Source organism: Dreissena polymorpha, chromosome 10 (assembly GCF_020536995.1).
Source record: "Dreissena polymorpha isolate Duluth1 chromosome 10, UMN_Dpol_1.0, whole genome shotgun sequence".
In the NCBI taxonomy this organism is placed as follows: Eukaryota; Metazoa; Mollusca; class Bivalvia; order Myida; family Dreissenidae; genus Dreissena; species Dreissena polymorpha.
Genome location: NC_068364.1, coordinates 74,974,865 through 75,002,149, shown reverse-complemented (window position 1 = coordinate 75,002,149; position 27,285 = coordinate 74,974,865). Strand labels below are relative to the sequence as shown.

Below are 27,285 nucleotides of genomic sequence, written 5' to 3'. Positions count from 1 at the left end.
GAGACTTACGTTAATTTAATAATACTTGTTAAAATAATTTCATGTTATATTTTACTGTTGTTAGAATTTATATCATTTCGAGGCCCGGAATATGTCGGGAATTCATAACGTTGACGTTTATCCGCTAACATGCACGCGACGTCATGTATACTATCGACGTCACTTCTTATGTTGTACATATACAAGTTCGTATTAACGTTTATTAAAAGGTCGAACCTAACGCACGATTCCATAGTTTATTAACACTATACGATCATACGCAACAGGGGGCATAAAAATACTATGGGAGTGATCATGAAAATGAGTTTGTTGACAGTGTACCACTGAGACACGCTTTTGGTTTATAATTCGTAACAACAAATATCGAACACATTAATGTATCAAATACCAAAGTTGGCACCAAAGCGCAATGACAGAATCTCGAAGTCATTTGTGACAGATATACGATCGCTCTTTAGCAGTCAAAATTATCTATCTGGATCAATTTCTGTCACGTCTTAAAAAGTTCTAACTTTTCTAAACTCGTCTCAATTGAATGTTTCACTACATGTATGGATTCATGAATCCACTCTGAATGACATTTCGGTTATATTACCAAAAACATATAAACATATGAGGCGTGCACTGTAAGAAGGGGTTTATATGCATGTGCAGTCCGCATAGGCTAATCAGGGACGACACTTTCCGCTTTTATGATATTTTTAATTTTAAGAGTCTCTTCTCTTCTTAGTAAAAATCAAGTTTAGGCGGAAAGTGTCGTCCCTGATTAGCCTGTGTAGCCTGTACGACACTTTCACACATGCATTAAACCCCCTTTTCACAGAGCGTACATCAATGTAGAGTACCATAAATCAAAATCTTAATTATACACCTTTTACTTTTTTATTACAGCATAAGAAATGTGAATACTGAAAAAATTCAGCATCAATAACATCAGATCAATATTAACAATTTTGCTGTTTGAGAAATGTTTTGTGTGCTTTCTCTCTTCAACTAATTACAACAGCAATAGAAAAAACACAAAAAGATACTTTTCTTTTTTGTTATGCATGATATATGGTTTTGAAGAATTATACTTGTTTAAAGTACAATTAATGAACAAACTAACAAAAATATATGACCATGTGGTTTGTTACATTGTACTGATATGTTAATAGAATCTCTTCACATATGCGTTCCTTGAAATAACCTTTTTGAAAAAATAAACATCTTTAATTTAACAATATGGTATAAAATTTACGAAATTGTAAAGAACATAGGTATATGATTTCTCTCAGTCACAAGAGACTTCAAGATGACCTGAATGGACAGCACAGGCTTATCTGGGGTGACACATGCATTCAGCGCTATTTTCCCAGATTGTGACTCATTTATATAAAGAACCACAAACATTGCCCCATTAGAATTCCTCATTCTCCTCGTTAACATACAAGTCCTGATTTCTGCGTTTAAACTTCTTTGCTGCCGGACTCTTCACCTCCATTTTTTGCATTTCAGTTCTTTTCCCCGAACCCCTGTCCCCCACACCATCATCTGAATGAAACCTCTCCTCCATTTTCACGATTGGGCTTGACTGAACGCATGGTTTTTGAAGATCAAAGTCCCGCTGTAATTCCGGAACGCAGTCTATTTCCTTCTGGTTTTTCTTCTGAGCTGCTACGATTTCTTGGAGTTCTGGGTCCTCGCATTCTACAGATACTTCAATCACTTTACTTTCCCCACTGTTTACTGCATCTTTCTGTGCTCGAAGCATTTCTCGCAATTCTGGATCATCGTCACTGATTTCTAGAGACTGACAATCCAAGCTACTAGAACTGTTCTTGCTCAAATTACCGTCAACTGCTTCGGAATCTGTTTTTGACTTCTTTGGTGAAAGCTGCTCGATTGACGAGTTGTGTTCTTTCTGCGCTGCAATGATCGCTGCAAACTCATTTTCGTCTTCATCATGAATTTCCTGCGTATCATTAAGGTCGTCACTTGACTTACATTTTTCCAATTTCTCTGACAAACTCAATCTCTTTCTGGAGAGTAAAGGCGACATGCTTTCATTTGCGATACTAGTATTTTCATGATAGTAACCAGCTGTCACAGCAGTAATCTGTTTAACGCCATCATCATCATCATCATCATCTTCATCGTCAATTTTAATCTCGTCAGCATTCCCCAATGAAGCAATGCTATCGTTTGCCTGCCCTATGGACAAGCCACTCTCGTTGCTTGCTGACAAAATGCTGAAACTCTGATCTGTAAAACTCTGCTCACTGCCAGACAATGAAATAAAACTCGGCTCACTTTCATAATCTTCGTCGACATCGTCGGTGCCATCACTCTCTGCAGCATTGTCAACGCCATCAGCGTCTTCGGGAAGATTAAGTGTCGAATCCTTCCCCAGAAAAACAGCGTTGGGATCTGTGAGATCCAACATGCTGCACAACAGAGTTGTCTGGGGATTTATCTGTGTCTGGGGCGGTGGCATCTGGTTTTGCTTTTTCGACTTTTCTGGGTCAAAAACTGGGACTGTTTGTGTAAAGTTATCTGGAATATCCAGATTACCTCCAAAGTCGTCTATTATGTTCTGAAGCTCTTTTGGAGTGGGTGAGAAATCTTTCCTGTAAAAACAAACGGTTGATAATAATTTTTGATTTCATGAAATAAGAAGTTTGACCAAACCAGCCTTAAAAATGATATATTTACTAAAGACAATTACTTAAATTTCCAAGCCTTTCTATACAAAACTGAGAATCTAAGCAAGCCTGGCCCAAAATTTACCAAGGCAGGGTTTGTCAGTTTACATATACTATGATTTAGCGAGTTTAAACTTGACTTTATATACATTTTATTCACTAGTAACCAATTGTATAAGTATGGATAACTTTAGTGAATCCAAAAGATAACCTTATTCAGATAAAGATATCCGAAGTCAAATACCTTGGCTTAATCTTATCCAATACTAAACCAAAACCTGCACCTGTTGGGATATATATAATATTATACAATTGCTTACCAAAACATATATCCAAAAACAAATTTTTAAAGGAAATGTAGTAGTTATTAGATAGCAGGTAATGTATTTATGACATTAAAATTGAAGATAACCAAAAGTTATCTGTTAGATAAGAGTTATTCAGATTTATACAATTTACCGGAATTTTAATTTATTACTCTAAAACTAGCCTACTGACCTTTCACCTGGAAGTGAACCAGGATAGCTGGGATTGCGGGATATATTCAGCAGATGATTGGTCAGCTTCAAAATGGCTAACCACTCAGCATCTAGCTGCAATTTTATTGGCTTAGAGGCATCATGAGGAACATCAACGACCTGGAAATGAAAGTGTTAAGTATTTGTGACGTCAACGCCACTTGCCGCAATTATGTATGTTTTACGTTGACGTCATCATCATTATTGTTGTTTACTGTTATCAGACGTTATTAAAGGATTGAACCAAACAGACGTGTTGTAGTTCATAAGCGAAGTACCACAACCACAATAACAGAAAGATGAAACAACATCATGGATTGGATTTTAATTAAATTTAATTTTCTAAGAGACTACAAATGCGTCAAAATACGTTTGTAAGAGGTAAAATACATATCTAAGTGGTTAAATACATATCTAAGTGGTAAAATACGTATCTAAGTGGTAAAATAGATATCTTAGTGGTAAAATACGTATCTAAGTGGTAAAATACGTATCCAAGTGGTAAAATAGGTATCTTAGTGGTAAAATATGTATCTAAGCGGTCAAATATGTATCTAAGCGGTAAAATATGCGTCTAAGTGGTAAAATATGTATCTAAGTGGTAAAATATGTATCTAAGCGGTAAAATATGTATCTAAGCGGTAAAATATGCGTCTAAGTGGTAAAATATGTATCTAAGTGGTAAAATATGTATCTAAGCGGTCAAATATGTATCTAAGCGGTAAAATATGCGTCTAAGTGGTAAAATATGTATCTAAGTGGTAAAATATGTATCTTAGTGGTGAAGGGTTAAGGTAGAATCTTATTGTATCACGTAAAAAATGTCCTTAATGCAGAATACAGCAATACAGATAGGATTCAGTGGATATGGTGTCTGACTTGTGCCCAGGACTGTATTCAGTGGATATGGTGTCTGACTTGTGCCCAGGACTGTATTTTGGTAAGATTATTTTTGTGTTTGCTTTAATAAATTTAGCAGCGTTATGTGAAAACTGGGCTTAACGCATGTGCGTAAAAGTGTCGTCCCAGATTAGCCTCTGCAGTTTACACAGGCTAATCAGGGACGACACTTTCCCCTGTTATGACATTTTTCATTAAAATGAAGTCTTTTCTTAGCAAAAATCCAATTTAGGCGGAAAGTGTTGTCCCTGATTAGCCTGTGCATAGTGCACAGCCTAATCTGGGACGACAATTTACGCACATGCATTATGTCCAGTTTTCTCAGAACGCGACTCAATTGTTTCTATGTAATTATTAAATGCAGTCAAAAGGAAAAATTACCTGCAAAAACTGCCTCCTGGGTAAACATTTGTCCAAAGACAAAAATTTGGTTATTTTGACATCTGGAGGGTTCTGAAAAAGTGCATATAAAATAAATTGAAGGTTAACAAGTTACAATAATGACTTTAACCCTTCCCCAGTCAGAAGCAAAGTGAAAATGGATATGTGCAAACAGCATAAATCCAGAATAGACTGCTAGAAACTCCCGGTTTAAAATAAACTCAACTAAAATGACCATTACCGAGTGTTTCACAACAGCAGGAAATTTCACATGGAGGTGAGCTGAGAACCAGTAAGCTGGCTGCAGTAGGTACAACAGATCTGCGGCCGCTGGATTGCCCAGTCTGTCCTGTTCTATCTCCTCCTGTAGGAACTTCTTACGCTTGAGTAGCCTGTGAGTGTCCCCGTACTTGTGAACACCCTTGGGCCAGTCGTGGGAGAGGAAGATGTCTATGGGCTGCTTCACCTGAAGGGAGATAACAACGTATGAAATAATGTTGATAACAATGTATGAAATCATGTCAATTACATCGTATGAAATTGGTGGATATACTTAGGAAAGTTGGGCAAAAGAAAGATGTCTATTGATTGATAACAAGAGTGCCCAACTGTCACAGGATTACCAAGAGTTCACATGAAAACAGAAATGATGCAGAGCTTAAAATAAAATTTGGGATTTGTTTTTACATTTGATGCACAGTGTTTCATTTAAATGGCAATATTATTGTCTATAACAAATGAATCTGGGATTTATGAATGAATTTTATATATTAAAATAATGTGCACATAACGCTCTGAAAGAAATACAATTCAAGCATAAAAAACTATCAAATGACATGATTGATTACAAATTGGCACAAAATTATACAAGAGTGCCAAACTGCCCGTTTGGAGGTTTTAAACAACTTGATAACTTTACCATTTGAGTGGCAAAATGATATATTTTTGAAAATTACACAACACATAACTTTACTATTTGAGTGAAACCATGCTTAATCCTTGAAATGCACTAGTGACCCTGTGACCTAGTTTTTGACCCGGCACGACCCATATTTGAAATTGACCAAGATATCATTTAGACACAACTTCTGACCAAATTTGGTGATCGGATGAAAACTACTTTAATTAGAGAGCGGACACCATGCTAAATGCTTGAAATGCACTAAGTAACCTCGTGACCTAGTTTTAGAACCAGCATAACCCATATTTAAACTTGACCTAGATATCATCTAGACACAACCTCTGACCAAATTTGGAGAAGATCGGATAAATAATACTTCAATTAGAGAGCGGACACTATTCTTAATCCTTGAAATGCACCAAGTGACCCTGTAACCTTCAATTAGAGAGCGGACACCATGCTTAATGCTTGAAATGCACTAAGTGACCTCGTGACCTAGTTTTTGACCCAGCATGACCCATTTTTGAAATTGACCTAGATATCATTTAGACACAACTTTTGACCAAATTTGGTAAAGATCGGATGAAAACTACTTCAATTAGAGAGCGGACACCATGCTAAATCCTTGAAATGCACCAAGTGACCCTGTTACCTAGTTTTTGACCCGGCATGACCCGTATTCCAACTTGACCTAGATATTGTCTAGATACAACTTCTGACCAAGTTTGGTGAAGATCGGAAGAATCTTTTCTGAACAAGGGCTGTTTGTAAAACATGCATGCCCCCCATATGGGCTGTCAGTTGTAGTGGCAGCCATAGTGTGAATATGTTTTTTGTCACTGTGACCTTGATCTTTGACCTAATGTAATTTATCATCCGGAAACCATTGTACTATTTCGAGTCACTGTGACATTGACCTTTGACCTAGTGACCTGAAAATGAATGGGGGTCATCTGCCAGTCATGATCAATGTACCTATGTAGTTTCATGATTCTAGGCATAAGCATTCTTGAGTTATCATCCGGAAACCATTTTACTATTTCGAGTCACTGTGACCTTAACCTTTGACCTTGTGACCTAACAAGAGCTGTCAGAGGACAGCGCGCTCGACTATTCCAGTGCTTGACAGTATAACATAAGCCATCATGGGGAAATTGTTCATATTCAATAATTCATTAGACAATCTTTCAAAAATAAAAAAAGGAAAAAAAAAATTGGTGTGGGGGGGGGGGGGGGGTGTAAGGGGGATATAATGTGGGGTGTGGTAATTTATTAGATGTTTACAAAAAAAATGAGGGGGGGGGGGTAGGGGGAGTAAGAGGGGGGTATAATGTGAGGTGTGGTAATTTATTAGATGTTTAAAAAAATAAATTGGGGGTGGGGTGGGGTGGGGGGGGTAGTGGGTGGTGGGGGTGAGAGGGGGGTATAATGTGGGGTGGGGTAATTAATTAGATGTTAAAAAAAAAAAAAAATCGGGGGGTGGGGGGGGGGGGTAGAGGATGAGAGGGGGGTATAATGTGGGGTGTGGTAATTTATTAGATGTTAAAAAAAATTATGTTTTTTTCCTTTTTTTTGGGGGGGAGGGGTGGGGGGTTAGGGGGGGGTGGGGGGGTAAGGGGGGGAGTGAGAGGGGGGTATAATGTGGGGTGTGGTAATTTATTAGATGTTTAAACAAAATATTTATTTTTTTGGTGGGGGGGGGGGGGGTTGGGGGGAGTAGGGGGGTGATAGGGGGGTATAATGTGGGGTGTGGTAATTTATTAGATGTTTAAAAAAAATATTTTTGTGTTAAGCCCAGTTTTCACAAAGGGAGGCTAAAATATTAAAACGGATCAAATGAGCCTTGTTCTGAGAAAACTGGGCTTAATTCATGTGCGTAAAAGTGTGGTCCCAGATTAGCCTGTGCACTACGCACCGGCTAATCAGGGACAACACTCTCCGCCTTAACTTGATTTTCGGTAAGGAGGGACTTCCTTGAAACTTAAAATACCATTAAAACTGAAAGTGTCATCCCTGATTAGCCTGTGCGGACTGCACAGGCTAATCTGGGACAACACTTTACGCACATGAATTAAGTCTAGTTTTCTCAGAACAAGACACAAATTTCATCGCCACAAAACAAATGTTCGGAAAGTAGCCTCCATTTAACAGTGATGCTCAAATCTGTGTGCTTAAATATTAAACCATTCACTTTGCTAGGAGATATGGAAGTAAAACTACATAATCAAAGGAGTTAACCTGTTTTAGCCGGTATACATCCACGTTCCTCACGTGGTACGCAGAACGTTTGGAGTCCTCGGAGTAGGGAGGGTGCTCAAAATGGCCTGTGAACACACAAATATAGAGGATATTTGTTGGATTTGGAGGAATATCAATCTAAATTCACGAGTGATTATACAAAATATATTTTTTCTATGATCATGAGTAAATAAAAATCGATATTCCACCAAATCAAACACATTTTTACCCAGATTTTCCGAAGGAAAATACTGGTTATTAGCTTGGCGAATGCGGGCGGGCTGGCTGGCGGGCGGGCGGAACAAGCTTGTCCGGGCCATAACTATGTCGTTCATTGTCAGATTTTAAAATCATTTGGCACATTTGTTCACCATCATTGGACGGTGTGTCGCGCGAAATAATTACGTCGATATCTCCAAGGTCAAGGTCACACTTTGAGTTCAAAGGTCAAAAATGGCCATAAATGAGCTTGTCCTGGCCATAACTATGTCATTCATTGTGAGATTTTAAAATCATTTGGCACATTTGTTCACCATCATGGGACGGTGTGTCGCACGAAAGAATCAGGTCAATATCTCCAATGTCAAGGTCGCCACAACTAAAAATAGATTTTTTTTAAAAACAAACTTGCAAAGGGGGTTAATTTTGTTTGTTCATTTCAAAAGTTCAGTTTGAGTTTTCTCCCTTTATCAGATTTTTTTTCACCATGAAAACCTGGTTTTGTGACAATTTTGTCCCTTGTCTTTCTTACTTTATGCTTAAAAATGATTTTGGTGTGTATTTTTGCTGAAATAATGACATTGTAACTTATGAAAACAACGTCATTTTACAGTATATCAGTGAAAATTATCAACTGTAAATATTCACTGTTTGAAACAATGAATCAGTTTTAATTCACTGAAATTTCTCTATAAACCACTGGAAAGCATACAAATAAATAATTTTCACAAACATTTTCAGGTCATTAAGTAAAGATCAGATGAAAAGAGACAAAGTTGTCTACAGACTGACACGCATAAGAAACTAAGATCCTGACAACTGCAAAAGACTTTACAGCCAGGAAAATACGATTTAAATAAAGTGGTTTTATGTTTGTTTTACCTCTGAAGTAATAATGATTTTTATGAAGTACAGTAATTTGAAAAGTAAAAAAAAATGGCTGGGCTGTGGGTTCCCTACAATTCTGTGACATAGTTTAGCAATCACATTCCCTTTTCTACATTGTGATGATTTTTCAATAAGTGAAATGACTATTTTGTAACTGAAAGGGACAAAGTTTGCCACTAACTTAACTGACATGTTTTTCCATTAACTCAATTGACAAGGTTTGCCATTAAGGCCTAAACAAAAATTATGTTTGTTTCCACTGACATGGCCTAAAAAATTAGGTAGGAAGGTAGGCAAATATTTAATTTTTTTTATTTTATTTTTTTTATAGAAAATGTCGTATATGGTGCATCTTCTTCTCATTTTTTTGTGTACAACTGTATGTACAATAAATTTGATGATATATGTAATGCTGTATGGCTTTATTTAAATGCTTTTATGAAATAAAAACTAGCCGTTCATTAATCTTGCATTTGTTGCTTTCCTTATTTCCGAGTTTTATGTTGACTTCTGGCAACTGCTTGAATAGTCCATTTTATTACCAATAAAATGCATAACTAAAGTCGCAGCAAGCTTGACCCTCAGTGTCTATAGGGATTCAGTGTTGTTATACTTTCTGTTCCTTTGGGATCATGGAGTGTATACTATATTATATATAATTTTATAATATATTAAATAGCCCAAAAGCCGTGCTAGGGGGGCGCGAGAGGTGTTGCATGTAACATTATCACCATGAACAGACCCAATCAAACTGGGTGTGCTTTTATATTTCTTGGATGCATTTTATGTTTCCAAAGGACCACATTTTTATATTATATTATGTACTGGTGTCGTGGGGTCTATCTACCATGGCTAGGCTTTCCCAAAATTTCTTTGAGTCAACCAGTTTTTTGTTTTTCAATGCGCGAAAACTGGTTTTGAAATAAATATATATATACATGTACTATCAACTTGTTAATATTTCTTTTCATGACAACAAGGGCATATCACATATCATAATGTAACATACAGTTTTCAATATAGAAATAATTAGTATGGTACTTGTCAAGGTACAAACATAAGTTATTTTATAGATGTACATTTAATAGGGGTGTCGATTGTTCCAAATTTGAAATCCTGAAAATTAGGCTGGTGGGCTTGGAACCGCAGCCGCAGGAACCCAACAGGAATAAAGGGCAGATCCCCCACCCCATCCAGAGCCCTTACTAATTGTTCTTTTTTATAGTATTTCCAATTGTATTTTCAGGTGATTACAATTTAAAATATTATAAACCACACCGTATGTATCACCTCATATGTATTCGTCATTCTATTTCTTCTATAAAGAACTTCAAAAATAAATTATAATCAACGAAAAATAATGTGTCTGAAAACGACAGTCCGAAAAATTGTACGCGTTGAGCACATTAAATAAAATGTGCATATCATTTGACTGCAGACATTGCAATCTCAGCAAATATACGATTTGGTTGACATATTGCTTTACAATAGCATCTTTTGTGGGTAAAAAAAAAGTTAATTATCACCTTTTAATTTCAAACGATAATCGGCAGAAAGGTGTAACATCGTCAAAATAGAACTAATTATTTAATTATCATCCGTTAATTCAGATCAATAGTTGGGAGAAAGGTGTTAAGTAATCAGTTTAGAAATAATTTATTTATTGTTACGCTTCTTTTGATGAGTTAATCTTTAAATACTACGTTTGCCATCGGCCGCTATATTGTTGGCAGACGACAAGATCAACTGTGTAATCTAAGTGTACGGTGTCTGCGCATGAATTACCCACTGTGTGAGCAAACTCAATGCTGATTGGCCATCTACCATGTGCGCTTCAATAACAATATAAACAAGCAAATTCGCTGAATTAATATCCCACGCCAATATGCTTCTGGACACAAAAGTGTTATATTTGACACTAAAAAAGCATTTTTTCAAGATACAAAGGGCCATAACTCCGTTATTAACAGATGGTGTACAATGCCATTTGGCATGCATCATCTTCTTATATAATATATATATATAAATATATATATATATATATACTCATACCAAGTTTCAATGAAATCCGCCAAAGCACTTAGATATGGCTCCGGACGGACAGATGAATTGAAAGACTAACGGACAGACAACGCCAAAACAATATCACCCCGCCATAGGCAGGGGATAATATGCGGATAACATAGACAGTTTATTGAGCATTGCCGATAAATATGCGGTCCGACTTTTTTCGAATTTTGGGCTCAAAAAAGATTAGGACCAGCAGCCAAAAATTAGGCAGGGTCGGGCCACCGGAAACAAACAATTATTTTCTGACGCCTATCTGAAATGCCATGGTGTGTGTTACCTCTGTTATAATCCTTGCCCTTGAATATGCCAGACATTCCTCCTATACGAATACCTGCTATCTGAATCACATTGGCATAACCTGTAGCAGAAAATGAGATGTTAAAACAAACCTGCACACTCTTTAGTAGGCAGCACAATTTACCAAATACACCAAAATACACCCAAATACGCTCAAAATACCCAAATACTCATAATTTTGGCAGGTTAGAGTTAGGGTTAAGTTAGGGAATTTTGAGCCTATATTGGGAATTTCGAGCATATTTGGGGATGTTTTTGGGGGTGTATTGGGTAAATCGTGCCACCCCTCTTTAGTTTAGTTGGTAGAAGAGAGAGCCATTGAAGGAATAGCACACGTGTTTACTTGTATAGTGCCGAAAATCACTAAACTGTTCAACTTTCATGAATAAAAGACAACCAGTTTAATGACCATGCATGCATGTGTACTAATGATGTACACATATATGGCAGAGAAAGCAATGAAAAGGATACAAAAAAGCCTCTGAAAACCATAATAATAGTAAACAAGAGCACATCATAACGGGTGCCGCGCTCGGCTACGGGTGCAGTTTTGAATAAATGAAAGCTTGTCAGAATTTATGTATTTTTTATTTTTTTTAATGGTTACAGTGACCTTGACCTTTGACCTAGTGACCCAACAAGGGCTGTTTGTAAAACATGCATGCCCCCCATATGGGCAGTCAGTTGTAGTGGCAGCCAATGTGTGAATACATTTTTTGTCACTGTGACCTTGACCTTTGACCTAGTGACCTGAAAATCAATAGGGGTCATCTGCGAGTCATGATCAATGTACCAATGAAGTTTCATGATCCTAGGCGTAAGCGTTCTTGAGTTATCATCCGGAAACCATTTTACTGGTTCGAGTCACAATGACCTTGACCTTTGACCTAGTGACCTGAAAATCTGTAGATGTCATCTGCGAGTCATGATCAATGTACCTATGAAGTTTCATGATCCTAGGCGTAAGCATTCTTGAGTTATCATCCGGAAACCATTCGGTAGACGGACAGACGGACCGACCGACATAGGCAAAACAATATACCCTCTATTCTTCGAAGGGGGCATAAAAATGGGTGTGGCATGTAGAACTCATCAAGGTGCATCTACATATGAAGTTTCAAAGTTGTAGGCTGAAGCAATTTGATTTTAGCGCCAATGTTCAAAACCTTAACAAAATGTTAAGGTTTTAGCACGACGCGGATGTCGGACGTTGGATGACGAGCTTGCTATGACAATACCTCGGGTTTTCTGCGAAAAACGCCGAGCTAATAAAACAACCTGTACTCAAATTTAAACTGCATTTTGAGCACATATGTGAAAGAATTGCATGCGAATGAAGAAGATTGCAAGAACTAGCTTTACCCATGTAGTAGATTTTAGGGGCCACCCAACCGCCATATGGCAGTTCCTGCATATAGTTGGATGCCTCGTGGTTTCCTCCAATGAACACAGTCAAAACTGGGGCGACCTTCTCTCCCGAGTAGTACCTATAACATTCATTCAAGCATTTGCAGTTAATAGTAAAAAATGTTATATGATCGGTTAGCCTTATAGTTTGCTTATTATTTAACATACATGTAGTAAACATATGCTTTAAATTATTTCATTATATCTCCATGAATGACAAAGTTACAGTAACGAAAAGATTGGACTTAGTAGAACAACCACACATACACTAAACCATTGAGGCTTCTTTATAAAGCTTTAATCAAACCTACTTGACACAAATTATTGCTGACATTTGACTGCCTATAACATAAGAGATTCAAAGTAACAGGGTGTGTACAGGAAAATGTATTGAATAATATTTTTCCTCTGTAGCCTTAAGTCTAAGAACCAGGCCCGTATTTAACCCATTTATGTCTAGTGGACTCTCCCATCCTTCTAAATTGGATCAATTTATTTCCAAAATTAGGGGTGTCAAGTATATTTATTTCTATATTTAGAATATTTCATAAAGAAATTCATTTAAGCAAACAGCGCAGACCCATATGAGACGCCGCATTATGCGGCGTCTCATCTGGGTCTACGCTGTTTGCAATGTCCTTTTTTCAGGACGCTAGGCATAAATAAGGGTAACAACCCATTCAAAGGTAAAAAAAGAAAGAATATTCAAACAACTTATATATTTTATAAATTCTTAAAATTGCATTCTAGCTTGGCATTTAACACCTTTAAATTACAATATTCTTTATTAATTACAGTTTGTTGATGACAAAGTGGTAAGTGACTATAGGGCCATACTTGTAGAAGGTGTTCATCTGCTTGTATTTCTGTGGCACGGCCATGCAGTCCATGTCAGCCATGTTCCTGACTGCCTGGAAGTCCCCGCATATCAGCAATAGATCTACCTGGGAAATGAAACAACATTTATACGTGGGGTGATAATACATTTTATCATCAACAAGGGAGACAGGGATCCTGCTTTTTGATGCAAGCATTTTGCAATTTTGTCGCTTTTGACTCTTCCAAATTATCTCCCTTGCATCATTTGGATGCAAATGTTACCATGAAACTAACATAAAATGTTTGGATGCAAATGTTACCATGAAACTAACATAAAATGTTTGGATGCAAATGTTACCATGAAACTAACATAAAATGTTTGGATGCAAATGTTACCATGAAACTAACATAAAATGTTTGGATGCAAATGTTACCATGAAACTAACATAAAATGTTTGGATGCAAATGTTACCATGAAACTAACATTAAATGTATGTTTTATTATAGAACAAGATGTGTTTGTGACACACTATCTCCCCCCCCCCCAATATATTTGACCTTTGATCTTGAAGAATGACCTTGACCTATCAGCACTCAAAATGTGCAGCTCCATGAGATACACATGCATGCCAAACATCAAGTTGCTATCTTCAATATATCAAAAGTTATGGCCAAAGTTAAAGTTTGACGCAAACAAACCAACAAACAGACAGGCAAAAAACAATATGTGCCCCAGTATAGCCTTTTGCATGCTGGGAAATTTGTCGTCTGCTAAAATGTCTTCTGCTGAATTTCTAAAATCAGCATTTTCTTCGATTTTTTTCAAAGAATACTATCAGAATAGCAAACAGTTTGGATCCTGATGAGACGCCGCATTCTGTGGCGTCTCAACTGGATCCAAACTGTTTGCAAAGGCCTTCAAAATCCGGTTCCAGCGCTCAAAGGGATAGACTATAGTATTTACGATTGGGAATGGGGCAGATTATCGGACCTGATTTCAAATGAAAAAACACACTGCATATCATATTGAACAATCAGTGTGAGTTATAATGTATGTTTTAGCAGTTTACGAAAACTTTTTAAAGTTTATGTCTAATAATGGACAGACATGTGTTCTTTATTATCTTGGTGTAGTTACATGTAGTCTGTTATCCGTTTTCTATAATTGATTTGTAAGACATTGATTTTTAGAACTTAATTAGCATTAAAATAAAATCTACATTTTGCTTTAGGAAACAGTTTCACATCCTGACTAGTAAACAAAGAACTGCTATTACAATTTCCTTGATGTTTTTTTACCCCATATTTTACTTAACATTTTGGATGATCAAAACTTCAAAAGAGTGCATGATTTGTGATTACTATGCCAAATTAGGTCGCAGTGGCATGGAGAATATTGTATCCGCCTAGCAACCAAGAATTCAGGAGTTTGATCCCACTGTGAGAGCGTTCTTTAAATAAAACTAAAAGACACCAAATACTGGTTCTACCAAGGAAATGGACTAACTTGTGTTTCAATAGGCTTTTCAATACTAACAAGAGATGTGTTTGTCAGAAACACAATGCCCCCTACTGCGCTGCTTTGAAGCCATATATTTGACCTTTGACCTTGAAGGATGACCTTGACCTATCACCACTCAAAATGTGCAGCTCCATGAGATACACATGCATGCCAAATATCAAGTTGCTATTTTCAATATTGCAAAAATTATGACCAAGGTTAAAGTTTTGGGACAGAGTAAAAGAATGACAGACAGGCCAAAAACAATATACCCCCGATCAAACGCATAAAAAGCAATAGGTTTATATTGTCTGCCATTTACCTTGATGTTGTTCTTCTGCTCCAGGAGTTCTAATGTCTGATAGATGGCGTCCAACTCGCCATGGCAACAGCCCTCTACTGCTATCTTCATGCTTCACCAAATAATCCTTGTTAACAATAATCTGTGATCTATTGGATTTCAGCCATTCTGAGGTCTAAAAAAGTTTCGTTTCAAGATGCAATAAAATAGTTAAGTGTTATTTGAAGTATAATGTTATTGGATTTAGTTTTGACTTGTTTTTTTTTAATTAACTGTACGATAACAAAACTATCTGAAAGTTTTTTCATGATTAAGGACAAATGCCGAAAAAAAAACACCATTTAGGACACCTGCCCTGAGGGAATTGGGGCCAATCTGAAACACTGTGTTGAAATACCCTGATTTGCTATGTTTTTCTTCTGCTCATAGATGGGACCCATACTTTTTCTCTGGGACCCATAGATTTAAAACCTTTGAGTCCCTTTTGATTTCTAAAATTATTCCTGAGGCCAACAAAACTTAAAAAATTCGAATCACTGAACATTTTTACAGAAACTGAAAGATTAATTTAACTTTTTTAATAACTTCTATTTACAATTTAACAAGTCTTGTTTTATTGGTCGATCTTCTTTTGATCAACATTGACACGAAAAAGTGCTCAAGAATTCCAAAAAACAACAACGTTCACAAATTGTTCAAATAAAATGTTGGCATAATATGTTATTTTTCAAAGATTTGATAAAATTAGCATCCAATCAGGACAGGGTTTACCCACTTAACATGTGTTTATCGTCATGTAACCTATTTCCGATGTGCGCACACAGCTTGTACCATGTAACATTTTCTGGGAAATCGTGAAAATGTGAAAGAATTTTCTTAAAAAAAAAAAAGAAATACATGTAAGTGTTGTGTTAACACTAGCACTGTGGTCTGCAATTAATGTACAGTTTAATGAAGAGTACCGAAAAAAATGAATGGAATAAGATAGATTTGGATTATTTCAGTTCAGGGGTTTTTATCTGATTTTGGGGAAAGGGCCTGGCCTTTTTTGAGGGGAAAAAAAAACGCGCGAAATGTCGGATTTTGGGGGAAAAAATCACGCGAAACGCCGGATTTTTGGGAAAATAAGGAAAGTCTTAAATAATCAATTCAACATATTTTGCTGTTTTTAAAACAATTCAAGGCAACAGATAAATTAATAGATTAATCTCATCATCGCTATTTATTATTTGCATCGAGTATCTATCACATCACATCCAATCAAATAAACACATAAAAGGCATATCACTAGAACCTGACGAAGAAATCAAACAGTCCCTATTTGCTGACGATGCAACTTATTTTTTAAACGACAATTACGATTCTTTCCATAACCTAATAGAATCGCTAACCCTGTACGGAATGACATCGGGTCTTAAACTAAACAAAAGTAAATGTACTGTGCTACGAGTAGGTAAATTAAAACAAAGTAATGTCTAATATAAAAAAGAAATGAAATTTCATTGGACATCCGATGAAGCCACAATGTTAGGAATTACTTTCACAAATAATGAAAAAGATACAGTTCTAAAAAACATACTACCTAAATTACAAAATTTTAAAAACTTCTTAAAATCATGGCATCACCGTAAACTTACACTTATCGGAAAAAACACAGTATTGAAAACGTTTGCAATCCCTAAACTAGTTTATGTATTAACAGTCCTCCCAAATCCACCAAATGATGTTATTAACGATATAAAATCAGCAATATTTAATTTCATATGGGACGGTAAGCCTGATAAAATAAAACGAACTCAGTTAATTCAATCTGTAGAAAATGGAGGTATCCAATTAACGAACATTGACTCATTCTTGAATGCAATCAAATGCAGCTGGGTTAAAAGATACCTAGATAGTACCAATACGAGTAAATGGAAATTATTCTACCAGAAAATCCTAAAAAAATATGGTGACTCTTTACTCTTTGAATGTAACATCAACAATACTATCCTACATGAAATTGCAAACGAAAACATATTTCTGTCTGATGTTCTATCAGCATGGAGTGATGTCACTCATAATCTAGAAACCCAAAACAGCAGTAAAACTATTTTATGAAACAATAAAGACATAACTTCAAACAATAAGACGTTTTTCTATAAAAATTGGTTTGAACGAAGCATTAAATATGTCGACCAATTATATGACTACAGAATTAAGGATTTCTACTCTTTTGATAATATATGCTACATATACGGAATACCTTCAAATAATTTTCTGAAATACTACACACTAATCAAGAGCATACCAATACATATTAAATCTGAAATCAATACAAATAATACACCATGTACTCAAACAACATTTGTAGAAAACATACTTGGAAGAAAAAACAAAACAAATAAAATATTTTACACACTTCAAATTAAAAACCCTACAGAAAACTCCAAAATCCAAAATAAATGGCAAGTCCTTTTTGGAGAAAATGAACTTAATTGGAAAGACATATTTACCATGCCATATAAAGCAACTATTGAAAGCACACTGAGAAATTTTCAATATAAATACATCCATAGAATTATAGCTACAAATAAATATCTCTTTAAATGCAAATTATCTAACTCAAATCTGTGTGACTTCTGCAGTGAAAATATTGAAACTATAGAACATCTTTTCTGGGAGTGCAAACACATCCAGCCTATTTGGAATCAATTAATATCTTTTCTTGAACAACATCAACTAAACGTTAAACTATCTCTCTTAAATGTAAGTTTCGGAATTAACTCATTGAAATCAATAGACTCTGACTGTAATAATATTGTGAATTTTATGGTTATATTGATGAAATATTTTATCTTAAACATGAAGTACAAAAAACAAGTACCAAATTTTAATTGTTTTGTCCATAGTCTTAAGCTAAAAATCCAGATTGAGAAAGAAATAGCCCTCAGAAATGACACATTACAAATCTTTGAACAAAAATGGAATCGGATTAAATTCTCATGTTTGTCCACTTATATACATTTCACTCTAATGTTAGTTTATCTCTCTAAAATTGTTTTGTTTATTTTTATTATTAGTTTTTTTTTCAATCTAACAAGACCATTGTGAATATACAACAAAACACACAAGCCCAGTATGCTTTCTTCCGCCTTTATACAACTCATCATTTTTCATAACTATTCCTCTGTTGTTCTTTTCTTTTCTCTCTAAAAAAATAAATACTATATTAGCATTTCTTGTATAACATGTCGGAACTTTATTGCTTTGTACAATCACTATGTTGTATGATCATATACATGTTTACATTGTATGTATGATATTGAATAAAAAAAAAAAAAAAATTGAAATTCTAAAAAAAAAAAAAAAATTAAAAATAAATTAATTATGCAATATGTTATATTTTCTACACTGGATCAGGTTTGGGAGTCTGGGAGAAAATTTACCTGCTGAGGGGAAAAAAATCTGAGGGGAAAGGGCCGATGTTCGGCGGGTCCTAAAGAAGGAAAAAAAGCCCTGCAGTAGAAGTAAGATTTTGCAATGCAATTATACTGGGTTTTCCCTTATTTTAGTAGTGTCTGTATTTATTTTTAAGCGTAGTAATGTTAGCAAAACAAAATACTCAGACCGCATGCGTGTGACGTCATCCGAGAGCCGCATTCTTAATGTAAACAGGGCCATCCTTAAAAAATTGTTTGTTTGGCATAACCCGACCCAGGTAAATTTTGGTGGGTAGGTAGGTAGGGATTTTATTTTTTTAGTAATTTATTTTTCTGACATTGAACTCCGACATATACCAAACTGAAAGGTAATTATCAAATAAAGCTCCAAGTCTTCTGCCTCTGGTGAAGATTTTTCTGCACCGTCCGTATCACTGCACGTGTATTCGTAAGTCTATTTTTTCTATAAAGAACTTCAAAAATATAATATAATCGACAAAAAATACTTAATCTGAAAACGACAGTCCGAAAAATTGTACACATTTTGTACATGACATAAAATGTGCATATCCTTTGACTACAGAAAATGAAAACAAGTAACCTAGCAAATACGTTATTTATATACTATTTGGTTGACATAATTACTTTACAATAGCATAGTTTATGAGTAAAAAACAACAAAGTAATTATAACATTTTAATTTCAATCATGAAAAGAAAGGTGCAACATCTTCTACATGTAACTTATTATTTAATTATCATCCTTTAATTCAGATCGATAGTCGGTAGAAATTTGTAAAGTGATCAGCTTAAAAATAATTTATTGAGTGTTACGCTTCTTTTCATTTGCTTATTTTTTATACGACTTTTGCCATCGGCCGTTATATTGTAGGCAGACGACAATATCAACTGTGTATTCCATTATCTGTGCATTAATGACCCAATATTACCTGATAGCGAACTCAATGTTGATTGGCCTGCTACCATATGCGCTTCAAATTGTTCATGGAAACAAACAGAAAAATAGTTAAAAAAAACACTCCGGATTAAAATGGCAGACGTTTTCAATGAAATTTAACGAGATTCAAGCATATTCGCAAATTATATTTTTCTTGAGCCAAATTCGCTATACTTTCGCAAATGGCGAACGACAGCATGAGCCCTGTAATAGTGAGCATTTATTCCAATAATAACATGTTTGCAATGCTCGCGCTGTCGTTCTCCATTTGAGTCATTTGCAAAAATATTGAGAATTTGGCACAAGAAAAATCTAAATTGCGAAAATCTAGTAAAATTTCGTTGAAAACATCCGCCATTTTAATCCGGACTGGTTTTCTATATTTGTCTCTTTGTTTCAATGAAAGTGTTCGCAATTCGAACAGTTAACGAAACCCGGTCTGTACCCAATTAGACATTGCTTGACCTTATTGTTAATGAAGTGCAAATGGAAGCTGGCCAATCAGCATTGAGCTCGCTTACACATGACATGACGTTGTCGAATGAAACGTGAGGATGGGTGGAGCTATCGGATAATATTGGGTCATTCATGCGCAGATGTTGTATAATTTGAATACACATTTAATATCGCCGTCTGCCTCCAAAATAGCGACCAGTCGGAAAGTCGTATAAAGAGATAAGCAAATGAAACAAAAACGTGATAATACCCGTCAATAAATATTTCTAAGCTGACCACTTTGTATCTTTCTACCGAATATTTACCGATCTGAATTAAATAGTGATAATTAAATAAATAGTTATATGGCGATAATATTACACAACTCTGCCGATTGCCGAATTGAATTGAACGGTGATAATTAATTAATTTTCTTCATTTATTATTTATTTATTAATTTCCTAATTAGTCTTCAAAAACGACATTTGTAGCAGTAGTTCCATTGCCTAAGCCACATCTGTTTTGTCACCGATTGTACCAGCATCTAAAATGCAGTATGATAACACATTTGAATTTAATGTCAGGATTCGTTTCTCGACAGATTAATTTTATCTGTTAAAAACTATACTTGTAAGTTAGAGCATGATATTTAATGGCATGTTGTTTTTTAACATTACGTATGAAATGCACTGTCCAGCCAGTTAGCAATGCTGGCTCAGAATCAAAGTCCCCAATACAAAACGAAGCCATGACAGATTATTTTTCCGTAACGGATGGAATTTTCGTTTCATTGAATGTTCAAAATTTTTGTTGCAACTTTCATTGTCATTGTACAGTTGATGTTTGTGCGTTGCGCCCTCAAAATATCGCAGAAAAGACATTAAAACAAATCTATCGCAGAGAGTTCTCCACCCAGTAATAATAATAGTTATAGCGTCTCGCGAGATTGACTTACCACTTACAACACTGTTGTACTCGTCCGATCGGGCTACCGGCTTGGAATTTTCACTTGACCAACGCAAAAATCACTCGACTCGGTCGACGGTCAAGTGGGTTACGTCCTAGCTAAAGAAACTTCAGCGTACAGTTTATATAGTATTAACAGACCTGTACGCTGAAGCTAACCCCGTATCGAAAGTCAACCAGAGTCGTAACATATTTATGTCACGCTATAAATAAAAAAAAGCTCATTTTCTTGGATACATTTCTACATATATTGGTGAATGAATATAAATTACTGCATCGAGGAATATTTTAAGGTTAAAATGTTTCAAATGCATCTTACAATAGATGAAAATAACTCTCATCAGTCTTAAATTCACAATTTTGACGCCATTGTCGCTTTGTCACGTGACGAGTTTTCATTTGGATACTTTCGGATCGACCTTGACATTTTACGCTGAAATTGTAAACATAACTTTCGTTTTCTGAAATCTATTATTTGTGATTAACCACTTACGTCTGGTGAATTATAAGACTGATTTCATTGTGAATCAGGTAGTTTTATATGATATTTACTTTGACTTTGTATTGACACTACAATTTGTTTACAAAATAAGCCAGAATAATTAAAATACCGGGAAAAGTCATTCTGAATTTGAAAACACTTGAGCACATGGTTTGTTACTAAAAATAGAAATAACGTCATATGACCGTGAAATCTCGGGAGTTTCGCATTTCAAGAAAGTCTGTCACATCGCTGTTTTTCTCGATATGTAAGAGCAGAATAGATACATTTTAAATGTTTAAGATAGTATTTTGTGGAAGATAATATATGTTAAATGTGAAAAATGTCAATCTTTCCAATCAAGTGGTTGATTTGGGCCAACAACTGCATTTTAAAGCTGTTTTGGACCAGTCTTTGTTAATTGTCAACTTTTCGGGAATTTCTGGTTGACTTTCCTAATGGGGTTGGTCCATAACTATAAAGTCGCGCCAGTCAAAAATCATAAAAAGCGACATTTAAAGTTATGGTAGCCAGAACTAGTTACGTCCAAGACTGGGAAAGGAAAAATTGAGCGAAAAGAATTTTCGGCGAGCAAACAAAAATTTTTTTTGGAAGGTAACAAAAAAAAATTCAGCGTTTCTACTTGTCAAAAGAAATTCACAGCCAAAACCCTATTTTTTAGAAAATGTTTATTTCATCTGGCTAGAATAATCTGAAAACGGAAAGGCAGGAAAATGCCTTGAATGTTGCCCGTTCTATTTTTGGCCCAATACGGGAACTGGATTAAGTGTAAACTAACCGTAAAACTTATTTCATAGTCGCGAAAATACGTTTCAAAATGAGTGAAACTACATAAATCTCTATTTATAACATGGAAACATGTGTATATCGTTACACAAAAATATTGAAACAACGAATTTTAGTGTGATATAAAAGTTTGGACGCAATAAATGGAAAAAGCGCAATGAAATAACTGTCAACGTACTCCGTAAAACTTTACCCAAAAATCAAGCTTCCCACTGTCACAGATCTCACAAAATTGATGAGGTATAAACGTTTTCATTGGTTGATTAAATTCAAACAACCAATCAAATTACCATTTACAAATATGTGATGAGTAATATCCCAAGATGGCCGCTTGTCAGTAAAAAGATACTGTGGAATTACGGGAATTACGTAAAAAGAAGGTATCATGTTTATTTCGCATTATGAGCATTGAATTATTTTCGACTTAATTGATTTGTGTAAGTAAATTTGAAAGTTTATTTGTATCTTTAAAATCGATTCCATCAGTCTGCATGAACCAGCTGACGAAGGTCATACTCATAGTAAATCTCTATCTACATGTAACTGTATATACTGCCAAGCGCTCTTTAGAGCATTAGGCAGAGGGACATTATCGAGTCCGTTTTCTGGGAAGAACCAGTACTAGGTGTCTATGGAGGAGATAATGAGAACGCTGCCCGAGTAGGGAGCGAACCCACGACCTCCCGATCGCTAGTCGGACACCTCATCCACTACACCACCGCGATCTCGTATTGTAATAACCGTACCGTTATATCAATCGTAGCCCAATTTCGATAAGTTGTTTGCTTTGTTTACATTAAGAACGAGGCTCTTTGAGTATTTTATTTCAATAACATTAGTCATTAATCACTTAAAGATAAATACAGAGTACAGACACGACTAAAATGAGGAAAACACAAGATTACTTAGGGATCAAGCAACTGAACAAAGTGGGCGATTATATCGCCATGGCTTCCCTTTAATCACCCAGATCAAAAGCACCGGCGTTAATCACTTTGACCTAAAATCTGTCAATTATCATATCCACAGCACTATCAAAGTGGCTCTTGTTTATTACCGAATACATGCCTACACACACAACACAACATAAACAAGATCGAGATGGTCCAACGCAGGGCCGCTCGATGGGTTACAAATGATTACTCATATCACAACAGTGTCACACACATGCTAGACAAATTAGGGTGAGAACAGAAGGTATGACTCCCGGCTACTGATGTTCTATAAAATTGTCCACGGACTGGTTGCTGTACCAATGCCTCCCTACGTCACTCCTCCGACCCGGCTCACTAGACATTTGCACCCTCTTTCATTCAGACAAATCCCCACTCCAAGCAACTACTATAAATTCTCCTTCCATCCAGCCACTATTGTCCTATGGAACTCTCTACCAGCCAATATTGTACAGGCACCTACCCTGGACCAGTTTAGGCTGGGGGTGACCAAACTAGACCACAGTTTCTAAGCAGGTTGGCTGTTTTTAACCTTTTATCTGTATATTCCTTCTTTTACATGTAACTAACACTATCACCTTTGTTTCCATGTCTCACAAATACATTATGTATTACTTTTTATCTCCTATACCAGGCATGGCGAAATTAGAAAAAATCTGCCGGTCATCCGGACAGGCATTTCAGAAAATGTGCCGGTCCGGAGAAAATTTAGCCGGACCGTAAAGCAACAACAACTTAACTAGAAAATTCAAAAATGGCAGCGATCACATCTTGATCTCTTTATTCAACCGGCCGTTAAATTGATTTTAATCGCTTAGAGGTTACACTGGCAGCTAATTGGTGTTAATCGGTTGTGTAATGTCAATCATGTTGTGAAAAATTCGCGTGTCAGTTTTTATTACATGTATTCCCTATTAGAACGGTTCGGTGCGATAATTTCAATAACGTATGTGCAAGCCGAATAATTATCAAATTAAAGTTATTCGAAACGATTTAAACATTCTTACTTTAATATGATTGCAGTTTGGAGCGGCTGTTAAAATATACTGCGCACAGTACAAAACACGTTACCTGACATTTAATGATTAAGGCATTTCATTTTTCAGAACGTTTACTAGTAATTAATTAAATAAAAAAGACGATTTATTTACATGCTAACGCAGTGTAATTGTTAACAGAGATTCATTTTCATTTTTGACCAGTATCAGAAAGTCCCCGGGAAGCACGTTTTTTTACATGGCACTGCATATGATGCAATAAAAACATTTCTTTGTACATGTATCGTATTGCATTCAATCTAAATTTAAATTCGCTCGTCCAATGAAAGCTCTGCCCCATAATGCACTGTACTCTTTACACTTATGAAAAATGGCGTATGCATATGGTTGTGTTGATCACGATACCATATTTTATTGTCCTTATCCTACTCGAAAAATATGTAAAAGCTATCAAGATCTTTTTTGTTAGAACGCAGTTGGCGATTTTGCAAACGAGTTTAAAGTAGGTGTTGTGTAACAAGTTGGATTTGCTAATTGTACGTAACAAACCTACAGCAAACATCAAAACAACGAGCGATTTCATGTTCACGATGTAGTAAGCGATTTGCTCTTCAAATTTTCAACTTGAAAAAAAAAAGATTTGTTTGCAATCATTTCACATTTTGCCGGTCACCAGGACCGACATTCTTGTTAAACCTGCCGGACCAAATTGAAATCTGCCGGTCAGGACCGGCGGACCGGCAATTTCGCCAAGCCTGCTATACACTTCTTCCTTAATTTCCTAGCACTGACACGCGCCTGCTTGTAATGCTAATTGTTGGCGACTAGCAGTATATATAGATAGATAGATACATGCTGAAGTCAATCCAGGGCCCTCAATCTATTAAATCTGCCGCCGAAATACGAAAAGTATACTTTTTTCCCCATTTTGGGGGAAAAATTCCCCCTAAAAAAAATATATATATATTTTTTTTTTTAATAGAAAGATGTGTCTCATGATTATTATATCTCAATTCTATTTTAATTTAATCTTTGCAAACATACTAAATTATGAAAAATGCAATGAATATAGTGCAAACATGTACAAATGTAATAATGAGAGAGTAAGTAAAAAAATCCCCCCAAAAGGGAAACGCAGCGAAAATTCCCCCTCCTAAGGGCTGCTGACTCCTTCCCCCAAAGTAGTGTGAGGGCGCTGCAATCAACTGACTGAATCGACAAAACTCTGTCCCCTGGCATAGTAAATTACCTATTGACAATTGATAAGCAACCATTCACAGTGCTTGTCATACTGTATTTGGCAGGAATCTCTCTTGACCAATGAGAGTGTGGGTTACAAACACCATTTCGACTAATAGAACACATGAAAACACCGTGTGAGACACTTTGTTGTTTGATGTAAATTATCGCAATTATTGTCCCCAAAACAATGTGGATTAAAAGAATGTCCCTCTCCATGTATTAATTGGTATCTGTTCTTGGTAGAAAGCTATGTATATTTTATGCACCACGCCTGTATTGTAGGTTGTTTCAAACCATGAAAACTTGCCTTAAAATGGTCCCGGATGGGAAAGATGAGTTGTTTCCGACAAAAACTGCAAACAATTATCATATGTCCCAAATAATGATGATTCTTATCATTATCTTGGTCATGATCATTCTGTATCGAGAATTTGTACTGTAAACAAAAAATTGCATCTGCTTAATCTGAAATGTCTCTAACAAGTTCGTTACAGAGCAATTAGTTCAAACCAAGTTCTATTTAATTACAAATATAACACACATATAAATGTTCCGTTGAATTCCCAAATGAGATTAATCAAATGTAATCTGAAACGCTCTTCCGATTTTTATGTTAACAAGACGTTTACAAATGCTTCCAATATACAGTCATCATGTACTTTTCCCGACAAAAGCGCCCAAAAATTCTGAGGTAATGTACAAGGTCAAGGTATACGCATGGAAAGCGTGCCAGTATTGATTTTTTTATACAAACTTTATACCACAGAGAACTCTGTTGATTTAGGTTAAAAGTTTCATTGGTATTTTTTAACACAATTATATTGCGAATAATTTTTAAATTTAATAAAATGTGCTGCAGTGGTCCAGCTAGGATTTGAAAAGGGCAAGGGGCTTTTCTGTCATAGGGGACTTTGGACGAGCAGTATTTTGTCAAAAGGTGCACCTTCGAGAGCACGGGTTTTTCTGGAATGCTTCCTCTTGCATGTTAATTTATGTTATTAATAATTGTTAGAATATTTTATTCCCATTATTATTAAACAATTCAAATATAATGTCTACAATGAGGAAAAAATTAATAACAATGTATTGTAATAAGAGATTATTAATAATCATATGTACAAAAGAAAAAATATATTAAAAAAATAGGGCAGGAAAGGGGGACCTAGGAAGGGCAGGGCGGAAGTTCGGGAGGGCAGGGCGGAAGTTTGGGAGGGCAGGGCGAGGCGCCCTTCAATTTAGGCCTAGCTGGAGCACTGTGCTGAACTTAACATAAAAAAGTATTTATAACACTGTTTATATAAATATTATTATGCTACAATGGTGATTGCAAAAGATCCACTTCTCCCTAAAACTGCCTCACTTGTCCCTCTCCAGAGCTAAGGGAGAAGTGACTTCTCCCAAAAATCTACAGTGTAGCTTGATCCCTATTACTCAAACCAGGTTAACTTGCGGCGTTTGGTTAACTCGCGGTATTTTATTAGCACCCTCTGGATTTTGTTTATAAACGAACCTGCATGACCTACTTATTCAATCTGACAGAAAAAATCTCTTGCTGCGCTGCCTGTATCTGTCAAGAGTTGTATAACATGAAATTAACAGGGATCATATTTTCCCGCAACATCAATCGGTCTGGATATAAATGGGGAAAAAGTATCAGAAAATATATGTCCGAAATCATGGCAAATTACGTCAAAATATAAACCATCGATTTTGCCATTCATGAAGGTGGTATAATAAATGAACAAGTAAAATTCCCTTAGGCCTTTTTTTTAAACAGAACATTCGAGTTTTCTCAACTGTTTTTATCATTTGCTACTTCATTGTTGTTTCGTGTGCTGTTTTATCAGACTTTTTTTCATCGTTGTCAATTTTATTAATCCGTGTAAGTCTATACCGATGT

The 27,285-nt window shown here is 35.8% G+C and overlaps 1 protein-coding gene across 1 annotated transcript; it reads right to left on the bottom strand.

The window, feature by feature from the left end:
- Positions 1 to 1,028: 1,028 nt before the first annotated feature.
- Positions 1,029 to 22,441, bottom strand: LOC127848778 (lariat debranching enzyme-like). Its single transcript, XM_052381389.1, has 10 exons — positions 22,386 to 22,441; positions 15,146 to 15,299; positions 13,341 to 13,447; positions 12,459 to 12,583; positions 11,077 to 11,157; positions 7,623 to 7,708; positions 4,725 to 4,949; positions 4,484 to 4,555; positions 3,183 to 3,322; positions 1,029 to 2,609 (listed from the first exon to the last, which is right to left on the bottom strand). Exons 2-10 carry the CDS (start codon positions 15,233 to 15,235, stop codon positions 1,400 to 1,402), a joined length of 2,136 nt encoding a protein of 711 aa, XP_052237349.1. The 5' UTR covers positions 15,236 to 15,299; positions 22,386 to 22,441; the 3' UTR covers positions 1,029 to 1,399.
- Between the last annotated feature and the right edge of the window lie 4,844 nt (positions 22,442 to 27,285).